Raw genomic sequence first — 22,605 nt, 5'->3', positions numbered from 1 at the left:
CCCTCCACCAAGAACTTCCACTCCGCTAAAGGTTCTACAGTACATGAGGATTATTTAGCGCCATTATTACCATCTGCGGGAGCCTGGGCCGTATTTCTTGGGGTGGGAATTCCAGATCGTGTCGAAGCCCATGTTGACGGTCTGCAGGCGGCGGGGAAGAAGAGCTGAGGGCGACGTTGCCAGATTATCGTATTCACCACAGCCTATTTACTTATTTTTTGCTCTTAACTACTGCAATAAGGCATCATTTAATAAGCATTTCAACTATAATTTTAAACGAATGTAGTTGTTGAGGTGGAGGAGATAGTTTTTGGGTGGCAAATGGGTAAATGTAAGACGCTGAGTACGACTATCTGGCATCGTTGGAGCTTAGCCGATGGTTCTCCGCGAAGCTGCTCCTTATTTTATTTTATTTCCCTTCTAATTTATGCTTTATATGATCATTTAAAGATATACTGTGCTGTGTTTGTTTATTTATTATTTGGAATTATCCAGAATTCAGCAATAAGACGCCCATGTTACTGGTACAGCATTCGTCCGCATCATTGAGAATACAACAATGTTCTTATGTAGTATTCTGCCATTCATAATATTTTAATGACGCAATATTTTCTCCTTCATAATAACTCTCTACTACAAACACCTGTAAACCATGTAATGCCCAATATAGCCACCCTTCTGTTTTCACTATACATACACAATACCTCTTATGTATGTGAATTATGGTTGGAAGTTAATAATTTTAACATACATCTTTTTAATCATGAAATTCCCAAGGCGATCCTGCAATATACATGTTCTTGTGTCTGAAGGAGAATATTTGATGAGCGAAAGCAACAGACAGCGGCGCAACGCGGAACCTAAAGTGGAAACAAGTTGATTTACAAATGACTCCTCCGTAATATCTCTCATCATACGTACTTATTGCTTGGTAAAGAAAGTTAAATAATACTCATATGGAGTCTAATAACGATGGCAGAACAGAATTAAATATCTCGGGATTGTAGAAAAGAACAGACTATATATAAATATCGTAGAGTGGGAAAATTTAAGTGGAAGTATCTTGGGTTTATTAAAGAAGGATAATACTCGTTTTTACTATAATATCCATAGAAAGAACAGAACGGAACATCTTGAGTTTAGTAATAGTGGTAGAACGTACAGAACCTCCAAGAACAGAAGTGCCGTAATATATTGGGTTTATCAACGTGGTAGAATAGAATTAAATATCTTGAGCTTATTAAAGAAGGTAGAATAATCTTCATTTATCCTCAAATATCCACAGAAAGAAGATAATTGAATACCTTGAGTTTAGTGAAGTGGAATAAAACTAATCATCTCGGATTTAGAATAGTGGAAGAACATGCAGTATTACATATCTTAGATCTTTTAAACAACGTAAAACTATTCTCGTTTATCCTCCAATATCCCAGAAAAAAGATAATTGAATACCTTAATTAATTGAATGTTTAGTGAAGTGAAGGAAAACTGATTATCCTGGGTTTAACATAGTGGAAGAACAGCTCTACATATCTTAGGGCTATTAAACAACATAAAATAACACTATCTCATCCTCTCATATCCACAGAAAGAATATAATTGAGTAATATTACCTGCTCTGGGGTCCGCTCGCTCCGTGTTTGTTCCTCAGTGGCAGGCTCAATATGGCTTCAGGGATGGAGTTGTGACATTTCCCAACACATAATCGCTACAATCCCAGTGAGTATCGTCGTTTCCCACCTGCCGACCACCTGGGGGAAAGAAATAGCCTCTGACCTTTCCGTGGGGGCGTGATAATCCATTGTGGGAGGCCGGGAAGGGGCGGACTGGCCTGTGACCTGACCTGACCAAGAGGGAGGAGCTGTCGTCTTCGGGTGGCCGCGGTGCCCAGGCCGTGTTGGGGCGGCGCTGAGGGACTCTGGTGACGGCCGGGGGTGTTGCAACGGCCGCCCGTGCCTGTGGGGGGAAGGCCTGGGGGTGTCCTGCTGTATTAAGGTCAGGGGGGCTGGGGACGTGACCCCCGCCCCCTCGCGCCCCCCGGAGGCACCGCGGCCCTGAGGGGCGGCGCGGGGGGGCACGGGGGAGGAAGGAAGGACAGTAGGGGGAATTTATTTATTGTATTGTATCACAATGTTTGGTGTATGTTTGTTTTCTTTAATTTGTTATTTTTTCAGTTCATTTGAGTGTTTTGAATCCTCATTTGTTGTGCTAATGAATAATAATCATAATATGAGCAATGCCCTATGTGCCAAAATGTGGAAACAGCCGTGAGGGGGGTCAAGGGGTCAGAACCCACCTGTTAGGTTACACATATATTCACCTGTCTTTTAACCCGTCCGCTTCAGCCACTTGAAGCTGTGAATGGCCAAGAAATGGCTCAGTATGAAATGGATATAAGTATAGCACAATAACATTGGTTGTGCAATAGCATACTTCTCTCATACTCATGTAGCCACTAGTTGTTGTTTTGTTTTGTATTCACTCAAATAATTGTTACTGGGTATTTTGGGTTAAGAAATAAGCCCCTCTGTGATGGCTCGCATCCAGCCTTGACACTCCTGCTGTCAACTGACCTGAGAGTGACCTACCGATTTCCACATGTCACCATGGCCTCCAATTTACTCAAATTTAGGATTGCACGCATCAGACAATACTGGCCGTACCAACCCAGTGACACTAAACCATGGGTTAATGACCCTAATAGGGATCAAGGGGGTGAAGTCCCCCATGATAGTAAGAGCGTGACCACTCCTATTGTATTTTAGCTGTGGTGAGCCGCGGGTTTTGGCTGCCACAGGACACTATGGGCTACTCCGCTGCCTGCGGCCGTGGTTTGAAGGTTAGTAGAAAATATATGTATGACAATAGAGGAGTAGTTGGTCAAGTAGGAAATGAGATATTGGTGCATCATAATACCAATCTACCCAATTGCTGTGGTTGTATTATGGTTATTATTTATTATTACATCAAGTAAGGCCTCAGAACACTCAAATAAACTTAAAAGAAAAATGATTAAGTTGAAGAAGAATTTTTTTTTATAGGAAGCAATAGTAAAGGAAATGTCTACCCACTAGAGCAGTGGTTCCCCTTGGGGGGGCGTGAGCTGGATACAGGGGGTGTGTGATTCTGTCTGCCAAAAATTGCAATTTTGCACACACACACACACACGAAGGAGTAATACTTTCAATCATCCTCGCGTGAGTTTCAATATATATATATATATACATTATATATATACATTATATATATATATATATATATATATATATATATATATATATATATATATATAATGTATATATATAATATATATATATATATATATATATATATATATATATATATATATATATATATATATATAAAACTGGAGGAGTGGAAATGCAAGTAGACTATATAGTGTATAGAAAGGATGAAGATTTTGGGATAAAAGACGTGAAGGTGATCCCGGGGGAAGTGTGCCTGCCACAACATAGACTTCTGTGTGCTGACATAGCCACGAAGGTAGGGAAGAAAAAGATGAGTGAAAAGGGAAAATGAGGAAAATAATGGAGGATGGGAACAATTGAAAGAAAATATCATGACAGCAGGGAGAGAAGTGTGTGGCGAAACAAAAAGAATTAGAAGAAAAGAAAGAGACATGGTGGTGGAATGGAATAGTGCAGCAGGCCATCAAGGAAAAGAAGGAGGCATACAAGAAATGGCAGAAAACAAAGGAGGAGGAAGATAGAGAGGTGTTTAAAGAAAAGAAGAAAAAGGCAAGAAAAGAGGTAGTGAAGGCAAAGAAGAAAGCAACAGAAGAATGGGTGAGGGAGAGAGAAGGGAGAAATTTAAAAAATGAGATGTTTAAAATTGCAAATCAAATGAAAAGAGAGAGAGCAGATGTAGTTGGGGCGAAGTTTGTAAAAGATGAAGGAGGGAACATCATGGTGGAAAAAGAAAAGATATTGGAAAGATGGAGTAAATATTTCAGTGAACTGTTATATGAGGAAAATGAATATATGATAAGTGAAACTGAAAAAGTAGAAGGCCCACAAGAAAAAAAATGGAAGAGGAAATAAAAGAGGCACTAAAGGAAATGAAAAATGGTAGAGCAGCAGGACCTTCAGGGCTAACAGTAGATTTAATAAAAGCAGCAGGAAAGGAAGGAGTGGTGGAATTGACAAGAGTGTTAAACGATGTACGGTATTAAAAAGGGGAGAGATACCAGAAGACTGGAAAGGAAGCTACACCATATCCATTTTTAAAGGGAAAGGAGGTGGTTTTAAATGTGGTAACTATAGGGGGATAAGGTTACTGGAGCTTGGCATGAAGGTATATGAAAAAGTCCTGGAGAAGAGGCTGAGAAGGATAATAAGAATCGATAAATGTCACTTTGGCTTTTGCCCTGGGAGATCAACAACTGAAGCAATATACAACTATGAGAGGGCTTCAGGAAAGGTTTATGGAGGAGGAAATTGTATCATGTTTTTGTAGATCTAGAGAAAGCATTTAACAGAATACCAAGGGAAATTATAAGGTGGGCATTAAGAAGGCAAAGAGTACCAGAAAGATTGCTTGAATCGGTGATAGGACTTTATGAAGGTACAAAATTGAGATTGAAAACAGTGGTGGGAACATCAGATGAGCTCGAAATTGGAGTGTGGGTTCACCAGGGATCTGCCCTTAGCCTGCTCCTGTTTATAACAGTAACGGAGGAGGCAAGAGGAGAGGCACCATGGGAGCTGCTGTATGCAGATGACTTGGTAGTAAATGCAGAGACAGCAGAAGTGAAAGAAAAGTTTAATAAATGGAAGGAAGGAATGGAGGAGAGAGGTTTGAAAATTAATATGGAAAAAACAAAGTACATGGTGACTGGAAAAGAAGCAAGAAGGTAGGCGGTGGCCGAACTGGTAGCGTACTGGACCCACATTCGCCGCGTGATGGACGACGCGGGTTCGAATCCTCACGCTACCACTCGGATTTTTCAGTCACCGCCGAGTGGCTTAAAACTACCCACATGCTGTCCTGAAGACCACCCATCAACCCGGACTCTAGAGGAAGCCGTCCAAGCGAATCAAGAACGAGTTCCGGGGGGCAGCATGAGCCAACGCAAGATGGCGCCACTATAAACACTCGCCTGCGCCAGAACGGGCTGGGCCGACCATCAGGCCCCACCTGGAAGAAGCCTTGGGCCGTCCATCAGGCCCCACCGGTAAGATGCCTACCGGCGCAATAGGCAACAACGTAAAAAAAGAAGAAAAAAAAAGAAGAAAAAAAAGGAGAAAAGATTAAATCAGGAAAATATCCATGTGGATGCTGTGGGAAGGGAGTAGGTGTAAATTCTGTCTTGTGCACATGTTGCAGGCAGTGGTGCCACCATAGATGCTCAGGCCTCAGAAATGTAAGAGGAGTGCAGAATTTTACATGCCCAGCTTGCGTAAGGGGACAGCAAGGACGAGAAACTGAGAGGGAAGAACTAGAGGTGAATGGAGGAAAGCTGGATGAGGTACAACATTTCTGTTATTTAGGAGATGTTCTGGACTGTGAGGCGGGAGTGGAGAGGACAGTGAGAGCGAGAGTGGCGGCAGCGTGGTTAAAGTGCAGGGAGGTGGCTAGTCTGCTCGTGAATCGTAGCATCCCTCTAAAGAGCAGAGTAGGGGTGTACCAAGCGTGTATTAGATCAGTGATGTTGTGTGGAGCAGAAACATGGGCCCTAACTAAAAAATTGATGGAGGTATTGAGAGCAAGTGATCGCAGAATGTTAAGGTATATGGCAGGGATCAGGTGGTAAGATAGGGTGTCCAGTGCAGATGTAGCTAACAGATGTGGAGTAGAGGACCTGGAAACAGTGCTCAGAAGGGAAAGACTCCGATGGTTTGGACATGTAAAGAGAGCAGGTGGGGATACAGTGCTGGGAGCTGTGGAGAGATTAGAGGTAGAAGAAAGGAGACCAGTTTGTAGACCTTGGAAAACGTGGAGAAGATATATACAGGAAGACTTGACATTGATGGGATTGGATGAACATCAGTCAGCCAGAAGACAGAGTAGAATGGAGGAGAGCCATAAAGCATCCAACCGCTCAGGAAGACTGAAAACGGATGTTAAACGAAATGATGATGATATATATATATATATATATATATATATATATATATATATATATATATATATATATATATATATATATATATATATATATATATATATATATATATATATATATATATATATATATATATATATATATATATATATATATATATATATATATATATATATATATATATATATATATATATATATATATATATATATATAAAGAAAGAATGAGGGGCATGAAGATTTCTTAGAAATCAATAGCGGGCATCATGTAAAAAGTTTGGGAACTACTGCGTTAAAGTCTTAATGGTGGTGTGCAGTGTAGGGTGGGTGGGTTCCAGTGTGCCTGACGAGTTGTGTGTCATGACGATGTCCTCACCACAGGCCATACTGCAGCCAACTTTGGATCAAGGTAGAGAACAATTCCCTAACAGTCACACTAGAGTGAACTGCTTGTGTGTTTTAAAGGGGTGCCCCAGATCTGCAGGCATGCAAGGCTATGATTAGAGTGAGGCGTGTCATAAGTAGATGTTGCAGTACAAACCAATATCATTTTGACATATGTCAGATTTTACTTTGTGCCACTGTTCTAGAGTAAATTATCGTTCATCGAACACCATTATGTTCAATTTTACGCCACTCGGCAATGTAGCCTATGCTAGATGACCAAGATCTGGACTTGGTCTGGACGAGCACCTTACTGTGATACATATACAATACACACGTATGCCATACGGTACTGTAACAACAGCATCACGTGGAAGGAAATCTCACTCCGCAACAGTTATGGACCATTACTAGTTACCGGAATGCAGATCCACTTTGGAGTTGATATGTAAATACATACTAGGCATTTTATTACTACATTTTTTACTTGTTTTTGTTTCAATATTGTTCTTGTTTAAAATTATTAGCTTGCAAGTTAATTTTGAAATAATTGTATCGAATTCTGCTTTTGCATGAATGAAGAAATTGCAGTAAGTTAAAAATAACATTAATTCTCTTTTATCTCCTCTGCAGGAGGTTGTAGCATGAGCCTGGGAACATGCCCATCCAGGCCCCCCAGTGGACCGAATTCTTGTCGTGTCCCATCTGCTGCCATGAGTTTGACAGTGGACAGCGCGGCCCCATCAGCCTCGGGTGCGGCCACACCGTGTGCCGCGCCTGCTTGGCCAAGCTGCAGCGCAACCAGTGTCCTTATGACCAGGTGAGGGCTGGGAAAGGGAGGGGTTGTAGGAGGGAGTGGATGATGATACAGCCGCCTCTTACTCAGTCGTGAAAGTATGTGCATATGTGGGTGTGAGTGTGAGCATATTCTGTATTCCTGGATAAAGCCATTTCCAAGCTTATTTATCTTCCAAGTATATCCCACATTCTTATCAATCTCACAGTATCAACATTTTTCCTGCATTCAGGCTTATTCTGTACACCAAGTTCTATCTCACTCTAGCTTGCCCCACCTCCCACTTCATTCCACATGCATCATGAGTATCCCTTATTTCATATTATTTGAAATTTCAACCCATGTCTTTTGCACTTTTACGTTTCCACTGCAGTTTATCACTTCACTATATTTCACGTGCTCATGTATCTATCCCCTTTTAGTTAACTCCACAATCCATTTTCATCTTAGTTTATCCCTGGCCATAATCTTCCCCACACACTGATGTAACCCTTCCCCTTGCTTATGGCATGACCCTCCATTCCAGACTGTAATGCGACTGGAACTGGACCAGCTTCCAGTCAATGGAGCGCTGTTGTCCCTGGTGGGGGCTGGAAGCACCGTGGAGGAGGGGGAACTGCCCCCTCCTCCCCCGGTGCCCCCAACCCACACCCCCAACTACTTCATGGCAGTCAAGTGCATTAAGGAGCTGGCACTCTTTCTCAAGCCCTTCTCTGGTGCGGAAGTTTGCTTTTCACCATTTGCAGTCCATAAATTTTTTAGCATTATAAATCATATATAATAGTCATCTCTGAGAGTTTCTACTTTTCCAGTATTACCAGATATTCAGTGCTCTATATTTCGCACATGCATCTTCTGTGTACTTACATATTTATTTATTTAATTTTCCTTGGAGAAATACCTTGAGCTCTGTGTTTGACTTTACATTTTGGTTTCACTAATAGCAAAGAGAATTACAACATATATTGGTTGTTTTCATTTGAGTGGTCTGCTAACATAGATGGCATTAGCCAGTCAGCTGCCCTGCCTTATCTGGGAAGTGTGTTTGGTAGGTAGTATGTAGTGGAGACAGGGTTAGGACATCACTGTAAACATCAACCTCTTCCATCACAGGCACAGGCACCAATGGCTCCACCTCACTCCTATCCCGGCCAATGCAGAGAAAGCTTGTCACACTCATCAATTGCCAGCTGGTAGAGGATGAGGGGCGAGCCAGGGCGGTGAGGGCGGCCCGGTCCCTGGGCGAACGAACAGTCACCGAGCTCATCCTGCAGCACCAAAACCACCAGCAGCTCTCAGCTAACCTGTGGGCAGCAGTGAGGGCCAGAGGCTGTCAGTTTCTAGGCCCTGGTGAGTAGCTGGAGAAAAGAGTGGTGAAGGAAAGGGTACACAGGAAGAGAGAGAAGCAGGTGTATATGTGGTTGTGTGGGTGCAAAGAAAACAAGAACAGTAGATCATCAAGTGAATTGTATTGAAGTGTACATATACATGATGATATCCATCAAATAACCAAGAAAAGCAGTAGAATTCTCATGCCTCTTTCTCCTCACTACCCACTACCAGCCATGCAGGAGGAGGTGCTGAAGCTGGTGCTGCTGGCGCTGGAGGATGGGTCTGCACTCTCCAGGAAGGTGCTGGTGATGTTCGTGGTGCAGCGGCTGGAGCCTCACTTCCCCCAAGCCTCCAAAACAAGCATCGGACATGTTGTTCAGCTACTCTACCGTGCCTCTTGCTTCAAGGTGCGACATAGGGGTAGCACAGGGACAGGGCTTGGGAGGGCAGCATTGTAAAGGAGACTGCACAGAAGTTTGTGACAGAATGAACCATAGCACTGAAGGAGAGCTGGGCCAGGTGTAAGGGAGTCGGGTAGAGCAAGTCTGTGCTGAGTTGTGCAGAGCTGGGTGGGGTTGGTATTGCAAGTATTAACAGGTAAGGACACTCAAAATTCTGGAGGTGTTGTGCATGCGGTTCAGTTACTTTGGCGTGCTTGCTATTTCAGGAGGTACAATAGGTCGTGTAGTGCAGGGTTCAGCAGATTGGGGGGTGAGCAGTAATAGAGGACACAAAAATAATTAGGTTCTGAAAGTTAATTGCTTAGTTATGGAGAAATTTAAATCATTGTAGCATGTAGATTGTTGAAACAGGACAATTATAACAGTAATAGCAAAATTAAGATGGGAAAAAATTAACTTAGAATAAGATATTAAAGAAATTATGAAAAATTGCTTCATTAAATAAACAATTAGATGGATTTGAAGGTGAGGGAGTATACTTTTCAAGTATCAGAATAATGATCAACATCTCAATCACTAAACTTCAATTTTCAGTATAGTAATTATGGATGTATCGGATGTCAGATTTCAGAGATCCGTGGATGTGTATGTGTATGCAGATGTCATATGCACATATTTTGCGGATGCGGATATCAGTTTCTACCAAACTGCGGATGCAGATGCAGATATCGAATTATGACATCCTCTCGGATGTGGATGTGTTCAGGATTTTGGTAATTCACTGTATAGCACCACTTATTGCCATATGGCAGCCGTGTTTGTTGCACAATATTGCATTTTGTAATTTTAAAGTTCTATGATGAGTTTCAGCCACACATGTCGTGTGTTACCGTTATGCGGGACGGGGACCAAACCCGTCGTACATTCACATTATACTGACATGCATAATGCAGGTATATGTTATTTATATACATTGATATGTACACACACACATCATCACAAGACACAGTCTCACACACATTCTCAGCCACACATACAATATATATATATATATATATATATATATATATATATATATATATATATATATATATATATATATATATATATATATATATATATATATATATATATATATATATATATATATATATATATATATATATATATATATATATATATATATATATATATATATATATATATATATATATATATATATATATATATATATATATATATATATATATATATATATATATATATATATATATATATATATATATATATATATATATATATATATATATATATATATATATATATATATATTCCTGCCAGGCTGCTTATATATATATATATATATATATATATATATATATATATATATATATATACATAATGCAAGATACATACATAATGCAACATGCGCCACTCGCCTGCGCCAGAACGGGCTGGGCCGACCATCAGGCCCCACCAGGAAGATGCCTACCGGCGCAACAGGCAGCGACGTAAAAAAAAAAATAAATAAATAAAATACACACTTACAAATTTACATGATACATACATACTACATAGTCACTATGTAAAATTATCTCCCTCTTCCTGCCCTTCCGCAAAACTCTTGACACATTAGGTCGTGTAAATTTGAAAGGAAATTAATGCAAGCTGTAATTTCAGTAGATAATTAAATAAACATGCATTAATCAATTTTCTTCAACTTTGCAAGCTCTGTACTCTGTAGTCTGCACTCTGAACTATGAGTCTGTGACTCTGTAATGCATAAAATATATCCGCGACATCTTATTTGTGTGTGGTGCGGATTCAGATGCGGATATCTATTTCATCACAAATGCGGATGCGGATGTGAAGAATTATGCAAATATTTCGCAGATGCAGATGTGGATATTCGATACATGACTAACAGTAATCATGAGACACATAGTTAGGCTGTATTCTTTTTTCATGAAGGATGTCTTCCCAGACATATATTAAATTAGATGAAAAAAATGAGTATCTAACAATGTTGTTCAAGTGTCCAAGAAAAAAATTGGCACTCTGATAACATCTAAAGATACAGGTGTCAGCCAACTCAAGAAGTGTATCATTTAAGGGCAAAATCATGAGAGTGTGTGTGTGTGGCGCAGGTTTCCAAAAGGGAGGGCGACTCGTCCTTGATGCAACTGAAGGAGGAGTTCCGCACCTACGAGGCACTGAGGCGGGAGCACGACGCCCAGATTGTTCAGATTGCCACCGAGGCTGGGCTCAGGATCGCCCCCGACCAGTGGTCCTCCCTACTCTACGGTGACACAGCGCACAAGTCACACATGCAGTCCATCATTGACAAGCTACAGACCCCACAGTCCTTCGGGCAGTCAGTGCAGGTGAGGCGGCTGGACCTGTTTGTGTGAGGCAGAAGGTGTGACTTGGTTCGTGAAGGAGGGTGGATGATGAGGATATGGTGTTGCTCATCAGTCAAACGTGCAAGAATTTTGGATACTTTTTTTTCATACTTTTATTGTGTTTTTATAAAGTTATAGGAGTGTAATGTACATTGCAAACAATCTTGGAGTGTGCATGTGTGTATAGGTGTTTGTGAGAGAGAGAAATAATACATGTATGCCTGCCTTTGTACACTGTATCCATCCGAATGTTTTCTCTGTCTTGCAGGAGCTGGTTATTGCCCTGCAGCGTACTGGTGACCCTGGCCAGCTGTCTTCCCTGCGGCCTCAGCTGGAGCTGTTGGCAGCACTGGACCCAGCCCCTGATGCACCTCCGCCAGGGTGGAAGCCATGTGCGGAGGCCATGGAAGCAGTGAGGGCAGTGGTGACCGGCCTGGTGCACTTCATACAGCACCATGGAAACCGCAAGCTGCCAGATGCTCACCACCCACACAATGCCAAGTACAAGACCAGCATGTGCCGAGACCTCACGCAGCGCAGCGGCTGTCCACGGGGCAACAACTGCACGTTTGCCCACTCCGAGGAAGAGTTGGAGAAGTACCGCAACCGCAGCCGCAAGCACGGTAAGGGTTTGGCCCCGCCCCTGACAGCCCCAGCCATCAAGACCTCAGCTCAGCATCTTACAGTTCCTGCAGCACCTCTCACACCACACCCTCCAACTGGTGTGGAGGCCAAAAATGGGGAGCACGCGCCTCCTACCGGCCCCGTGCCTAAAGCCACCACTGTTGAGGAGATGCTCCAGGTTGGAGACATTCCACCCCCAGCTGCCCCACTCTCTTATGAAACCCACAAGTTTGTACACCTTCCAGCCCACACCCAGTCCGTGCCAGTGATGCCTGCTCCCACACCCACCCCTGCCATCATTCAGCCAGCCCTTGCCCCAGCACCCTTCCACCCAACCCCAGTGGCAGAATACACGTACAGCTCCTTCCACTGCCAACCTCCAGTGTTTGCCCAGGCTGCCCCTCCCCAGCAGCCCCTTCCCTCGGCCCCTACAGCAGCAGTGTTTCCTGGTCAGGCAACAGCCATCGTGCCAGACTTGTATGGCGGCAACCCCCCCACCATGCTGCTCAACACTGCCCCGGTGTACAATGTGACCGGCCACACAAATGAGTACTGCATCCCCATCGCCAACACAAAGCCCACCAACTCTGGCCTTCACCCTCTAGTTTCCTGCTGGCCCGACACTAGCTGTGCCACCTTCTGCGTCACCACCTCTCCTTCCACCTCATCCTCCCTGACACCAGCAGCCTCCATCATGGCTACCAAGTCTATGGAGGAGCTGAAGGAGAGGAAAGAGGCCATCATGAACCAGCTGGAAACTATCGTGGGCAAGGAGGCCACTCACCAGATGGCCACACAGATTGCCAATGGTGAGGAGCTCAGCAAGCCCCAGGAGTTCACGTCCACCTACAGCATCTGGACCTCTGGGGCAGACTTCTACATAGCACCCAAGGGCCTCGAGAAGCCCTACGAGCCTGTCACTGGCTATCGCACCTTTGCCGCCAGGAAAGAAGAGGGCAAGGGAGGCAAGGACGACTTCATACCCTTTGATCCGCCGCTAGTGAGCCGCTTTGGACCAATCTCCCGCATGTCCCGCACCGTCATCCAGCCGGCCAACCCCATCCAGTCCTCGGTGAGCAGCGCCACAGAGACAACCACCACCCCCACCGTGCGGCGCCCCGTGCCAGCCATCTCACCCATGCCACAGGTGACTTAGTGCCTTGGAGGGTGGGGGGTATGTTTTCCTCACGGTTTTGTCTATTATACTCTTTGCTTCTGGAGAACCCTCTATGTGTCTGTCTGTCTTTCTCTCTTTTTCTGTCTATCACCCTCCGTCCATTCACAGTTGTCATTACCTCCCTTCATGCCTAACTGTCCCCTTCCCCACCATTGCTCACCATTTCCTTTCTGTCTCTTTCTGTCTCTTCATAGATATCATTGCCTCTCTTCATCCTGACTGTCCTATTCCCTACCAATTTTCACCATTTCCTTTTCTTCCATGCTCCAGATGCTTTACCAGCCGGGTGGGTACACAGTAGGGGTGATGACCTGCATCCCCGCCTCCCTGGAGCACATGAACACGATGGGCCATGGCATTGTGGACCCGGTCTTCACTCAGCTGGATTCCTCCGGTGGCCTCAGAGCCGTGTCAGCCGATGCAGCCCAGCAGGAGTGTTTGAGGCAGCAGTTTGCAGCCACCAGGGAAGGACTGGATGCCATAGTGCTGGATGAGAAGAGAATGGTGAGGTCAAGGCTGTGGGGGAAGTAGGAAAAAGAGGCTGTTGCAACATGAATTTCTATACTTTGAATTTCTGTACTTTTGTGATGTAATATTTGTGACATATCATATTTGATCATCGTTATTTACACACATCCCCAAGACACTTTATGATCGAGGGTTATGCACATTTCTTTTCCGCACTGGTGGTTAGGAAGGATCACTGAAAGGAGCATGACTATCACTTTAGAACATTTGTTAATTTGATATCTTTATTTATTCCATTTTACTCCCTTCAAAGAGCTACACTTGGTCAGAGCATTTGTTGAGGGTCGCCTGGCTTATTTTTCCCATCCAATCACTGCAGAACACAAGGTCACTGATGATGGCAATGATTTATACACATCTTCCTCTTACATGCAGTAACTGGGATTAACCCAGTACCAGTGACTGGCCAAATTTGTGGCTTCACCGTGTAGCAGCGACGGGCCAAATTAGTGCCATGATATAAACCCCCAAAAATAGATGATGCATAAACTGATCACAAATGCTTTGATATGTAATATGAAATGGTTTGTGTGAGTGATGATTTTTACTAATTTTTCACGCTTAGAGGGACCATTAAAAAACATGATCCCCGCTGCTACTGGGTTAACAAAGGTATGCTTGTGATAATGTGACTGTTGCTTCTCCCTGCCAGGTCGAGCTGCATGAGGTGCGTCTGAAGGAGGAGCTGAGCCTCGTCATGAACAGGATTGAGTTGAAGCGCAAGGAGATGGAGAGCAAGGCGGCAGCAGCGGCAGGGTCCTCGCAGGTGGGTGCTGGCGCTTGTTCACAATGTCTTTACTGCCTTCTCTTTTTGTGCAAGGGTATTTGTACTCTTCTGCCTGAGTGTAAACCCATCCATTATTTTCTGATAGTGATAGATACTGCAACAAATTGTCTTTATTTATTTGAAATATTCAAAATACCATCTTGTAGTATTTCTAGTTTCTTAATATTCTGCTGTAATAGTTATTTACTTGTCACTCTGCATATTTCATTACATAACACATTTGTTTTAGGATACTGAGAAGGACCTTGGGGACTTTGAGAAGAACTGGAAATTTGATTTTGAGGATGAAAAGGAATAACAAGCCCCCTGGCGAGAGGATGTCCCTCCCTCGCCCAGGCTTGGTGAGGCTGTGTCCTGCGTACCTGCCCTGCAAACTGTGATCCAGGCGAGGCTCGTCCTCCACCAGCTTTATGTTGGCCAGGTGAGGGGTGGTGGTGGCTGGGACCTAATAATCAAACAGAACAAAAGCAAGAGCAAGGAACTGTCTGGTGAGGATTTATGCAAGTTGTAAATTATTTTGTGGTTAGGATGATAAAAAATTAAGCTAAATTATTTACTTGTATAGTGTTTTGCTGCCACTGTGCACTCTTGGTCAGTGCATGGCCAAGAAGAGTGATTGAGATTAATATATTTGTATATGTTGCAGTTTCCAGTTAACTGCTTGTCACTTGTTATAGAAGCACATGGTCAAATGAGTTTTGTGCTCTTATCTTCTTGCATTTCTAAGAAAAACTGGTCAACATTTCATGGTGCCAGACATCAGGTGCTTCTCTAACCCCAGCTGTGTATCACTCATTTTTGGTAGATGCTTTTTTTCAGTCTCCCTTCACCAGTTTGTTATTTTTGGAACCCTCATGGCATGAAAGAAGCCTCTTTTATGTCTATACATATTGTATAAAAGAGAGGCCTGCCTGACAAATGTACAAGGAGTATTAGAGTACTGAGTGTGTGATAACAAGGCAGGAGTCTGATGGATCTCCAGCCAACTGTTAGTATGTTCCCATTGCAGCACAAGGAGGAGGCCTGGAGCAGGCTGAGAGAACATTGGTTGGGTAATACCTTTTTTAATATGATGAGAGTATATGCATGTATTCTGTCAGTGAATGTTGTCCTCCAACAGTTGTTTGTTTGGTTGTGTGTTGGTACATATTGATCACCTCAGCATTAACTGTCAGACCAACTGGCTCAGGTGTATCATTGTCACGTGTTGTGAAAGTTCCGAGTTGCTGGTGAGGCACAGGTCCTTGCGGCAACACTTCCTTGATACAACTTTTAAATGTCTTACAAGAAACAAGAAAATGTCATTTGATAAAGCCTCTGATCAGAGTGCAGAGTGCATTCTTTTGAGGTGTATTTATTGTCATGATTAGACATACAAGGCCTCTGCAAAATTTGGATGGTTTTCTTGATTTTTCTCAGTTAACAAATGCCAGACACAAACCTGGCATGGCCTGCTGCTGTCAGTATCTCCATTGGTGAAGCTTTAAGCAAGGTTGCCTACACTTGGTGTGCATGCTTCACACTGTTCATTATTCCCACAGCAGTATTTTCAGAAATTGACAATTGATATATTTTAAATTATGAATAACTGTTTTATTTTTTATCAAGTAATGTATAAGATCCTATGGATACATTTATTTCTGGCATGGACTATTTATATTTCTTTTTGCATTTTTAGTTGAGCGTCTGCTTCATCTTGATATCATAGTTTGCCTGAGAGTTCTAACATGATACTCGCATATGTGCTGAGCCGTCAACAATTCTGCATTGAGGGGCGGAAGCCCCATAAAAGTATTGACTCTTTGAGTTGTTGAGGGTTCAGTGGATCTTCCTCCCCTCCTTCAAAATCCCCAGCTCAGTGTCAGCTTGGCATCTGTAAATATTTGTTCACAAGTCAGTATAGATATTCAATGTTCTGCTGAGAGGTCCTGTTTGCTTAATATATATCTTTTTCACATTTTTACAAATGCTATACAACTGCTTTGAAGTATTAAGGTTGAAAATGTGTCATCAATCATATGCTGGAAACAGAACATTACCCAGAAATCAGAGATATTTTTAAACTACAAATGACCCATTTTGATGGAGGCCTTTATAACCTGACTGCTGTCAATCACCTTGGGCTGTGGGTTGAAGGGAATCACAAAGCCCTGAACTTCCCTCAGTTTAGGGGAAGAATGCACAAGATTCATATAACATGCAGCCCCACTGTCTCAGCAGAACACTGTTGCCTTGCCACTACACTGAACTGCTTTATTTTGGTTCCCTGTTGGTAGTGTTCACAAAACTGTCCTCTGACTGAGAGTAACTTGTAATATTGCCAATACTATCTGAGTAGTAAGCAGATTTTTGATTGTACAAACTTCACAGTGCAGATATAAAAATGCTTTTTATTGTTAAGGCTCTTTGTAAATGCCCAAATTGTCTAGTGTACAAGTTTGTAAAATTTTTATATTTTTGTATTTATTGTCTCCCACTAGTGCAGACGGATCTTTTCCTCTGTGCTGATGAACAAGTGGTCTGCCCTGTAGGTTGGCGTAATGATGGACAGGCTTACTTTTTTCCCTTCATAGTGATAGCAACCCATTTTAATCCACTTGGCTAGGAAAGGACCCAACTCTTTGAAGTGACTATTGCATCTAGTTTTCCCATGAGACAATTGACTTAACAACAGAACTCTGGTTTGTGTTGTTTATATTCCTTGCTGTTCATTTAATAATTTTCAGAGTAGATTGTGATGAGGGCTTCATCAAGAACTTTTTAATGTAGATTAAATACTGGCATTATATAAAATTGGGATTTGGATATATATACCTGAACTGTCTTGGATGATTGTTCTTGGCAGTGAAAATGAATGATATTTAAATTGATGATACACTTTGTTGGGACTTATAATTTGGAAATATTTCATGCATCATTTGTGTCCTTTAGTCTCAAAAAAACATCTGTAATGCATCTTGTCTGATTTTGGGTCTTTGATCAGGAAGCTTTTGTAGACCTGTTGTGTTGCGAAACAGTGTAGTGCCATGTCAAAGAACAAAGGTATTTGACAGTTGATTTATGCAACAGGTACTGGAGGGTGCCTAATTTTATCCCATTAGACCCCAATTCTGTTAAATTAGTCACAGTTTTTATTATTATTATAAAATAGTACCTATTCACCATGTACAAAAGGTAGAAGGGCTCCTCACAGCCTCTGCCAAAGCCCAACTGCATTCCCCAAAGGCCCAGAGCTTGGTCTTGTTTTTGGTCATTGTACTCACTAAAAATTTTCCTGCTTCATTTGGGATCTTTAAAAGCATAACCAAGGAATAGACCCTGAGAGCATGATGCATCACTTTCTCATTTTGATGCCTGGAATGCAAAATGTGTTACTAACGTGAGCATGGCAAGTTGGACGTTGCCGTGTACAGGCACTTTGAAAAACAGTGTGTCAAGTTTTTAAATGTTAATGTATCATGCAATGGGCTGTTGCCTTGTCATCTGTTGAATTTCTCAAAAGTTTAACCAAAAGGCACAAGTTGTTGTATAACCATAAGCTAAAAACCTGACTCAAGTATTCATGCTGTTGAGATTGCAGACATATATTTATTTATTATAAGTGGACATTCCAAATTTTTCCTTGGGCCCATAAGTTATCATGCAATACAGACAGAGCACACAGCTGTAACAATCAGCTCCCAAAGTAATGCTGTTTTGGCGCCCTTCGGTACCCATGCAAGTGATTCTGCAGGTGGATCAAGGGTCTGTTTTCTTCCTGTTTGTCTTCAGTAGCTGAAGGACTTGATGGGATACTTTATGAGTCACTATATAAAGAATGTAATTTATACAGTCTATTATGCAATGGGACAGAGCAAGGCAAGTTTCAGCTGAAGTGAAAGATAAATTTCAAGCACCTGAACCTGAAACACAAAGATGGCTGGACCCTCTTTGTTTCAGTTGACAGGTAATTATATTGATGTATGTCTTGGGATGGGCAGCTGAGTTGTGTTGCTCTGTCTCCCTCATCAATGATTTGGCTTGCAGTTATCATGTCATCAGTTAGATACACATTTTAGAGAAAGTAATCACTGCCTCTTTGGAAGTAATTGTCCATCATCTGTGAATTAATGTTTACCATGATAAATGCCTTGTGTGTGTTTCATATTGGAATAGTTTGTATATTATTGTACAATAGAGAGAGAAAAGTTATTGGGGCACCAGTGTTGCCACCAAACACTTCTTGAGAGTGTGGGCGTTGGTGGCACTGGTAGTTTGCTGCTGAGCTTCTCCCAAACATGGTGCTGCGATCAGGGGTGGGGACAAGCTTGGCTCTAGATTTGGAACAATGTATTCTTCTGTGAAGTCCAAAGATTGCAAATGTTTATTTTTGATGCATTATGTAGCACTGCTTATTCAGTTTTAGAATTGGCATGCTAAAGACAAGTGTTATACTGACTTCATATGTTGTAAGATGAAGTTGAATGTCGATAGTGTACCTGAAAACATCAGAGACTGCAGATTTTCTCTCCGCACGTGTTGCTTGGAATTTTTAATTATTTAAAACTATCGGGGGAATTTTTCAATACTCATCAAGTGAGGGAGGGAAATGATGTGCCAGCTGCCCCCACACCCTGACAGCCAGTCCTGTTGAAAGGGAGAAGCCCAAAATGCTATTGCTGAGGACCTTTAATCCCTGGGAACTACGTTACCTGGCGAGATGAGTCCAAATTATATATACATGAACAATGAGCAAGATGGCGTGAGTTTGCCAGTGTGTTGTGGGCACGTAATCTGGTGCGCCAACTGTTGGGAACCACTGAGACAGCCTGTAGTGTTTGCCTGAGAAAGAAAGATAGCTAGTTCTATTGCAGGAGCCACAACCTGTTTGTGCATACACTCCACATCTTGCTCTATTCATGATATTGAGCCTATATTAGGAATTGCCAAATTGATGAAAAGTTTATAGCTTTTATTGAGTATTAGAATGATTATTTACTGTGTATGTATCAATTACCTACTTCCCATGGGAAGCTTGTTTTTTTTCTGCAAACTGCAAATTCTATTATGAAATCCTTTCTATGGGTTGGTGTAGAATTATATCATTCTTTTCTAACATAAGTACTATACATGTTGAAAGTGCATAACAAATTAAAAGTAGTGGAGTATGGATATCCTTTGTTAGCAGATCCTTCAGAGAGCTGCAATGTTGTCATTATTCTTAAAAGTCTTGTTTGTAAGCTGTAACATTTTGTTAGCCACCATGCCTGGTCTGGTCAGCATTGCACTCATCAACAGAGAATGAGAAGAACAGAGGCCTGGCACCACTGACCTCACATTCTCCCTTACCAGAAGTTATAACAAACTAACTGGGTTCTTAAACTCTCTGAGATCTGCTTCTTAAGTTTTCAAGTATGTGGTGTTGCTAGCCAGTGCACACCCACCACCCTTGCTCCACTGTAGCTGCATTTGTGATTTCTTGGTGTGTTTTCTGTCTTGGCGTCTGTAGGAAGCCGTGTCACATCCAGACGTCATTTTTGGTGTTTACAGTCTTGGCCAAGGTCTGTGTTGTGTTTAGGTCTTGTTCATCTTGGACAGTCCCTAATGAGTGCCAGGCCTTGCCCTTGGCTTTGTCAGTAGTAGTCTCTTAAGAAGAGCATCAGTCATGTGTAATATGATATTGATTTCTATTCAAAACAAATGAGACTTTTTATTAAGAGTTATTGCTGACTTGTAGTTTTAAGCAAATTACAATGACAAGATGAACACCTCCCATATCATGAGGAACACTGCTTATTCACACTGGTTTGTTTGCTAATACATATTAAACTGAGGAACTATGTAACTTGAAGCAAAATGGTGCAGATCAATTTTACTTAGATTTGGTAATATTTCAATCTTTATCAACTATGGTATGCAACTTATGTTTTGGCTCCAATTTGAAGTGTTTACATTGCCAAGGTTTCGGAGGAGTGTTCCTGATGTGTGGGCTTGGAGCGTTCACCTTGCCATGGTGCTTTGAGAACCAGAGGTGCAGCCTGACAACACCTAGACCCACTGGCGGCTTAATTCACAATCTCAGTCATGCTACGCTACCAGGGTCTGAGAGTGCTATTTCAAGCCACAAGCCTCTTTGAACTGATTCTGGCTAAAAAGACATTTCATTTCAAGTGTTGATCTCACTCCCACCATTATTCTCCAAAGTGAAACAATTCACTTCACAGCTTGTAGACTCCCTGGTCACTGAGGGAATGTTTGTACTGTCATCATGGTGGCAGGAGTGGAGTGGGAGTGTGTAGACAAGAGTAGCAAGGATCAGGCATATTAATGCGCTTTGAAGTCTTAGGTTAGGAAGGTGATTCAGTTCTAGTTTAGGGTGAATAGTTTATTATACAGATAGTTAGTAGGGATGCATCATTCATACTGTGATGGTATTCTAGTACCATTTAGTTATTTAGATCTTATTTAACTGAATTACCTCAGTGTAGGCTCTTATTTACTTTCCTCCATTGATCAGTAACTTGCATTAGTTAAAGCAAAAGAAATCTGTTGTGTGTAGAGGTGCAGCTCAAGAATCATGTATACTGCTTATTGGTGAGAATTTTTCATAGCACAAACAAAGGAAGCGATGTTTTCTCCATTCCCTCAGTGACAAAGGGGAATTAAAGCAGAATAACTTATTGATCACCAAAGTTTCTCCAGGTGGGTTGTGTTGCCCCACAGTGGGGCAGCAATGAGGAGGCTCAGTCAGGCTGGACCTCTGGTGGGGAAGGTTAGGCTCTCACAATGAGAACTGAGCGGGGCTGTCTGTGCCCCGCAGTGCCCCGCCACGGCTGCCTCTTATTGGACTGTTCTTATGTCCTGTAAAACTCCCTGGCTCTATTTTGGAGCAGATTATGGACTCCACTTCTCTGTTTTAGGAGGGACCACGGCCATCTTGCTTCATGTACAGCCACTGGGTCATGATCTTTTGTAGGATGGAGAGGGATTTTTACTTTTTTATATTCCCAGTGTTACTCCTGAGCCTGGTCGAGGGCAAGAAGGTAAAGCACTAAGTGGAGGCCATTCTTTAAAAATCCAACCATGTTGAGTGACAGGTGTGTCTCCCGGGGCCAGGCAGCTCCCCCTCTGATGTTAGCATGTTGCACATGTACCGTTACGATTATATTAATCAATACGTCATTGTACTTTGCCCATCAATAAAACTCATGTGAACTGTATCTCTTGTTTGTTGGTCCCGGAAGCCAGTCCAGCCTTGGTGCTCATGTGATGTGGAGGCACATTTCATTACACAGGATATATATATATTTATAAAATCAGTCTGGAGGTAGACATGTTGGATCAAAGGAGATGCTAGGCGTCACTGAAGTGGCAAGTGTAGCCTGCAGTAGGGTGGCTGCAGGAGGGGAGAGGTCAGGGACTGGATCATCGTCGGCCGTACAGACGTAATGGCACCTTTGGGTTGGTGGCTCTGAACTGACCTTCCCCTCGTTCATGATGAGGCCAGTTAGCCAAGTTGGTGCTGTGATCATTTCCACCCGGCCAGTCACATTCAAGAGGAGTTTTTGATGAGGTTTTGAATACATTTCAGTACATGGCTGACTCTGAAGAAACTTGTCAGAAATAAAGTAACAGTTGTGGAGGCAAGTCTGTTATGTGACCTTGTAGTCCTAATTACTTGTAAGTCTCAACTATATAGCAGCCTCTCTTCTGATCGAGGTAAATGTCTAATAATCAGCAAGCAGCGACAGACTGAGTGCAAGTAAAAGCATTAAGTAGATCGTTAGGAACACGTGATCAAGCGGTTTAATTGCCCTCGTTAACGAAAGAGAAGGTAGTCGAAAAAAATTAATGCACAGGATGAAAGCAGAATAGAAAATAGTGGCTCGATATTTTTATATCCTTCAAGTTCATCAGTTTCCCTGGATAACACAGCATACTTATTCCTTGTGGTATATAGAAAAATTACGTGAGTGCGATGGAAGAAAAAGAATAAGAGCACAAAGCAAGAAGAAGAAAAGGACAAGAGGAACGAGAACAAGAAGAAGAAGAAAATAACAAGAAGAAGAAGAATCAAAAGAACAAGAAAGAAGAGAATACAGCACAAATAT

General features: G+C 42.3%; 1 protein-coding gene across 4 annotated transcripts; it reads left to right on the top strand.

The window, feature by feature from the left end:
• Positions 1-1,602: 1,602 nt before the first annotated feature.
• On the top strand, positions 1,603-21,714 carry LOC126983002 (roquin-1-like). Of its 4 annotated transcripts, none has more exons than XM_050835402.1 (11): positions 1,629-1,719; positions 2,766-2,839; positions 7,102-7,288; positions 7,791-7,980; positions 8,378-8,614; positions 8,828-9,003; positions 11,145-11,381; positions 11,668-13,095; positions 13,471-13,704; positions 14,381-14,494; positions 14,745-21,714. In XM_050835402.1, the coding sequence occupies exons 3-11, from the start codon at positions 7,127-7,129 to the stop codon at positions 14,811-14,813; spliced, it is 2,847 nt and encodes a 948-aa protein (XP_050691359.1). In that variant the 5' UTR covers positions 1,629-1,719; positions 2,766-2,839; positions 7,102-7,126; the 3' UTR covers positions 14,814-21,714. The 4 variants fall into 4 exon arrangements, with proteins under 4 accessions (XP_050691357.1, XP_050691359.1, XP_050691356.1 ...); XM_050835399.1 differs by having other exon boundaries at positions 11,668-13,170; XM_050835401.1 differs by lacking the exon at positions 1,629-1,719 and adding an exon at positions 1,861-1,995 and having other exon boundaries at positions 11,668-13,170.
• Positions 21,715-22,605: the final 891 nt, after the last annotated feature.

This window comes from Eriocheir sinensis, chromosome 52, assembly GCF_024679095.1.
Source record: "Eriocheir sinensis breed Jianghai 21 chromosome 52, ASM2467909v1, whole genome shotgun sequence".
Lineage (NCBI taxonomy): Eukaryota > Metazoa > Arthropoda > Malacostraca > Decapoda > Varunidae > Eriocheir > Eriocheir sinensis.
This window is presented reverse-complemented; position numbering and strand designations above follow the sequence as displayed.

Excerpts from the sequence above, each read along its gene's own strand:
- LOC126983002 (XM_050835400.1), top strand. The coding sequence starts at position 7,127 with ATGCCCATCCAGGCCCCCCAGTGGACCGAATTCTTGTCGTGTCCCATC. Across the intron at positions 8,615-8,827 it reads CTGTCAGTTTCTAGGCCCTG|CCATGCAGGAGGAGGTGCTG; the intron begins GTGAGTAGCTGG and ends ACCCACTACCAG. Across the intron at positions 13,705-14,380 it reads TGCTGGATGAGAAGAGAATG|GTCGAGCTGCATGAGGTGCG; the intron begins GTGAGGTCAAGG and ends TCTCCCTGCCAG.